The following is a 4,835-nucleotide window of genomic DNA, read 5'->3' on the forward strand; positions in this document are numbered from 1 at the left end:
CGGGGTTTCACCATGTTGACCAGGATGGTCTCGATCTCTTGACCTCGTGATCCACCCGCCTCGGCCTCCCAAAGTGCTGGGATTACAGGCGTGAGCCACCGCGCCCGGCCCAATTTTTTTTTTTTTAAGACAGAGTCTTGCTCTGTCGCCCAGGCTGGAGTGCAGTGGTGTGATCTTGGCCCACTGCAACCTCTGCTTCCGTGGTTCAAGTGACTACAGGCACCCACCACTATGCGTGGTTAATTTTTTGTGTTTTTAGTAGAGATGGGGTTTCATCGTGTTAGCCAGGATGGTCTCGATCTCCTGGCCTCGTGATCTGCCCGCCTCAGTCTCCCAAATTGCTGGAATTACAAGCTTGAGCCACTGCACCCAGCCTATTTATCAAATTTTTATTGATGGATTACTGTATGCCAGGCACTGCCCTAAGTACTTGGGGCACTTCAAGGAACAAAACAGATAGAAATTCCTGCCCTCATGGGGTTACATTCTAGCACAGAAAAGCATTACCAGTAAATTATATAGTATGTTACAAAGTGAGAAGTGCTAGGGAAAAAGGAGCATTGTAAGAGGATCAGGAGTAGAGTGGAGTGAGGGTTGCAGTTTTAAGTAGGATAAGCTTTCCTCTTAGTGCCTTGAACATAGCAGGCTCCTTCTGGATAAATAAATGAAGGAATGGATGATTGAGCTACTTTGATTTGGATAAGGAGACTGAGGAAATAAACTACTTTGTCCTCTAAGAGTACCCTTTTTCTTTTGCCTCTTCTGTTCCTTTTCCTGCCATTCGTTTTCTTTTGGTGGGGGATTTTAAAAGAGCTGTACCACTTTCTCATCCTTTTTTCTTTTTCTCTCCCTTGGCGTTTTTTGCTGTGGGTGTTGGGGGTGGGGTCCATGAATTATTGAAACAGGAAGTTCTGTGTGTCTAGCATACATGCTAAAAGGTTGCAGGGTAGAGGAAGTAATCCTTTGTTGGGTACAAAATAAGGATATATGTAATAAGTCTGTGTTCTGACGATCCACTTTTCTTTGGGAGATGGCATATATAATGGTTAGGAACATGGGCTATAAGCCAAACTGCTGGTGTTCAAATTGTGTTTAATCCATTATTATTTGCAAGCCCTTGGGCAAGGTAATTAACCTCTGTGCTTTGGTTTCCTCTTCTGTAAATTGAGAGTAAAATATGGCATTATTTTAAGAATTGAGAGTTCTCATGTAAAGCTTTTAGAACAGTGCCTGGCACATGGTAAACACTTTATAAATGACTTCTGACAGCTTGCCCTGAGGGGTAGAATGTGAAAGTGGGGAGTGCAGCCATAATTAAGATGGAGGGAAGTGCTCATGTTTACTAAATGCTTGTTCTTTGACAAGTAGGGTAGGCACTTATACACATTTTCATTTATCTTCACTAAAGTCCTGAGAGGATGTAAAGATCAGAAAATTAAGAAACTTCACAGATCTGGGATTTGAACTTAAGTATCTCTAACACCAAAGACAAGGTTTTTGTTATACCATGCTGGGGAGGGAGATTGGTTGGTATGCAGAATATGTATGCTTTTGTAAAATGGACATTGGGTTGGTTGAACAAGAGACTATTTATTCATGTATCTCCTCTTTATTTATTTTTATATTATTATTATTATTATTTTTCGTGAGACAGAGTCTTGCACTGTCACCCAGGCTGGAGTGCAGTGGCATAATCTCAGCTCACTGTAACTTCTGCCTCCTAGGTTCAAGCTATTCTTCTACCTCAGACTCCCGAGTAGCTGGGATTACAGGCAGCCGCTACCAAGCCCAGCTAATTTTTGTATTTTTAGTAGAGATGGAGTTTCACCATGTTGGTCAGGCTGGTCTCAAACTCCTGACCTCGTGATCCACCTGCCTCAGCCTCCCAAAGTGCTGGGATTACAGGCATAAGCCACTGCGCCCTGCTGTATCTCCTCTTTATTACGTGTCAGCAAGCTAATGGATATGAACTAGCATGAAAATTGATAACCTTAGGGAATGTTCTGAATCATATATATCAGCAAAAGAATATTTCACAGAGGAGTTTTGACTTAGGCAACAGGTTTTTGGTCCAAAAGAATTGGGGGAGTTAGATGGGAAAAGGGAAGATTGTTGATCAAAAGGTGAAAGATTGCAGTTAGAGAGGAGGAACATACTTTAGTGATCTGTTGCACAGAATGGTGACTATAATAAGTAATAAATAATCAGCTGGGTGTGGTGGCTCAGGCCTGTAATCCCAACCCTTTGTGGGGCCAAGATGAGAGGATTGCTTGAGGTCAGGAGTTGGAGACCAGCCTGGGTAACATAGTGAGACCCTATCTTTTTTTTTAATTTAAAATATTTATTTATTTATTTATTTTTAAAGATGGGGTTTCACCATGATGGCCAGGCTGGTCTTGAACTCCTGACCTCAGGTGATCCACCCACCTCAGCCTCCCAAAGTGCTAGGATTACAGGCATGAGCCACCGGAGACCCCATCTTTTTAAAAAACAAACAAACAAAAAAAAAAACAAGCAAACACTCAGCCAAGAGTGGTTGCACATGCCTGCAGTTGTAGCTACTTGAGAGGCTGAAGCAGGAGAATTGCTTGAGCCCAGGGGTTTGAGGTTACAGTGAGCTGTGATTGTACTACTGCACTCCACCCTGGATAACAGAGTGAGACCCTATCTCTAAGAAGTAATAATAATAAAATAAATAATAATGCATTTGTACTTTAAAATTGCTAAAAGAGTGCATTTTAAATGTTTTCTTTTCTTTTTTTTTTTTTTTTTTTTTTTTTTTTTTTTGAGGTGGAGTTTCACCCTGTTGCCCAAGCTGGAGTACAGTGGTGCAACCTCGGCTCACTGCAACCTCTGCCTCCGGGTTCAAGCTTGTGCCTCAGCCTCCTGAGTAGCTGTGATTACAGGCGTGTGCCACCATACCCAGCTAATTTTTGTGGTTTTAGTAGAGAAGGTGTTTTACCATGTTGGCCAGGCTGGTCTTGAACTCCTGACTTCAGGTGATCTGCCTGCCTCAGCCTCCCAAAGTGCTGGGATTACAGGTGTGAGCCACTGCACCCGGCCTTAAATGTTTTCATCATCAAAAAAATGTGAACATATATGGAGACATCACAGGGTACCCTACGTATATATACAGTTATTGTCAATTAAAAATAAAAGAAATAAAATATTTTAAGAGAGAATGAGGAAGGCTGCCTTGAGTTGGTATGAATCTTCCCTTGGAGCTTGTCAGCATGGAGTGGCTATTCTTGAAGCAGGAGGTGTGGCTTCTGGGACACATAAACAGGATTAATTCTGTGCCCAGAGCTTCAGAAGAGAAACATACTCTATTGTGGCTCCCAGATCCTTCCATAATTTCACAGCAAGGAGAGCTATGCCTTCTGCATAGGCTTCTTTGAGGTTGCTATTGTTTTTGAGGGCTCCCTTAGGAAATTAATTGGTCTGCTTTTTCAACTAGGAAGAAGATTCCCTCCTTAATATCTGCAAGGAGATTGTGGAACGATGGTCAGAAACTCAGAATGTTGTCACCAAAGTGAAAAAAGAAGGTAGAGTCAGAGTTTCTATGTTTAACCTCCAGTGCCTTTTCTGGCAGCCTTGACTGTATAGCTGTTAGAGAAAGGTCTTTTGATTTTCCCCTTGGATGCTTATTTTCCCTAAGATAGTGCACACTGGCAAACACCCAGCAGCCTGCGTTAACTCTTTACTGAACATTGACTTCCTTTTCTCTTTTTGCATTTTTCTATTTCAAGTGACCACAGTTTTATCTTCATTGTGGTTTTTTACTTTTTTTCATCTTCTTTCCACTGCTTCTTGTAGATTTGCATTGCAGGCATGGGGTCAACTATATTTTTACCACTTCCTACTTTTTTCATGTCGTCTTTTTTTATTTTTATTTTTTTGGGGACAGAGTCTCGCTGTGTCACTCAGGCTGGAGTGCAGTGGCAAAATCTCCACTCACTGTAACTGCTGCCTCACAGGTTCAAGCGATTCTAGTGCCTCAGCCTCCTGAGTAGCTGGGACTACAGGCACATGCCATATGCCTGGCTAATTTTTGTGTTTTTTAGTAGAGTCAGGGTTTCACCATGTTGACCAGGCTGGTCTCGAACTCCTAACCTCATGTGATCCACCCACCTCAGCCTCCCAAAGTGCTGGGATTATAGGCTTGAACTACTGTGCCCTACCTCATGTTGTCATTTCATAACACAAATTATGGTTGGTATTTGGCTTTATTCAGCTAAACACTTTACCCTTTAAAATGGAAGAGACATGGGCGAATATGTTCACCACTAAGATGGTAAATTATCTGCAGAAAACTCAAATCATAAAAGCCAAATTTGGAGATTCTAAACTCTGTACACTGTTGGTTCTCAGTTTTGGCTATATATTAGAATCACTTAATGTACTTGGGTTGGGGCCCAGGTATTTGTATTTTTTAAAAGCTCCTATAGGTGATTCTAATGTGCAGCCAAGCGTGAGAACTACTACTTTACTACTTTTTCTTTTTTTCTTAACAACTCCTTCTTGAAATTAGGCAAAATATTCTTAATCTAAGAATTCTGGCCAGGTGCAGTGGCTCACACCTGTAATCCCAGCGCTTCGGGAGGCTGAGATGGGCAGATCACAAGGTCACGAGATTGAGACCATCCTGGCTAACACTGTCTCTACTAAAAATACAAAAAAATTAGCTGGGTTTAGTGGCATGTGCCTGTAGTCCCAGCTACTCAGGATGCTGAGGCAGGAGAATCGCTTGAACCCAGGAGGTGGAGGTTGCACTGAGCCGAGATTGCGCCACTGCACTCCAGCCTGGGTGACAAAGCGAGACTCATCTCAAAAAA

General features: G+C 42.3%; 1 protein-coding gene across 2 annotated transcripts in view; it reads left to right on the top strand.

Annotated features, from left to right (window-relative positions):
* CCDC43 (coiled-coil domain containing 43) overlaps positions 1–4,835 on the top strand; it is a 14,894-nt gene that overhangs the window by 3,672 nt on the left and 6,387 nt on the right. For both annotated transcript variants that reach the window (XM_017549387.2, XM_017549385.2), the window contains exon 2: positions 3,458–3,545. In XM_017549387.2, coding sequence (XP_017404876.2) covers positions 3,458–3,545 — 88 coding nt within the window. The remainder of the gene's footprint in view (positions 1–3,457; positions 3,546–4,835) is intronic.

The sequence above is a fragment of the Cebus imitator genome, unplaced genomic scaffold (genome assembly GCF_001604975.1).
Source record: "Cebus imitator isolate Cc_AM_T3 unplaced genomic scaffold, Cebus_imitator-1.0 Scaffold217, whole genome shotgun sequence".
Lineage (NCBI taxonomy): Eukaryota > Metazoa > Chordata > Mammalia > Primates > Cebidae > Cebus > Cebus imitator.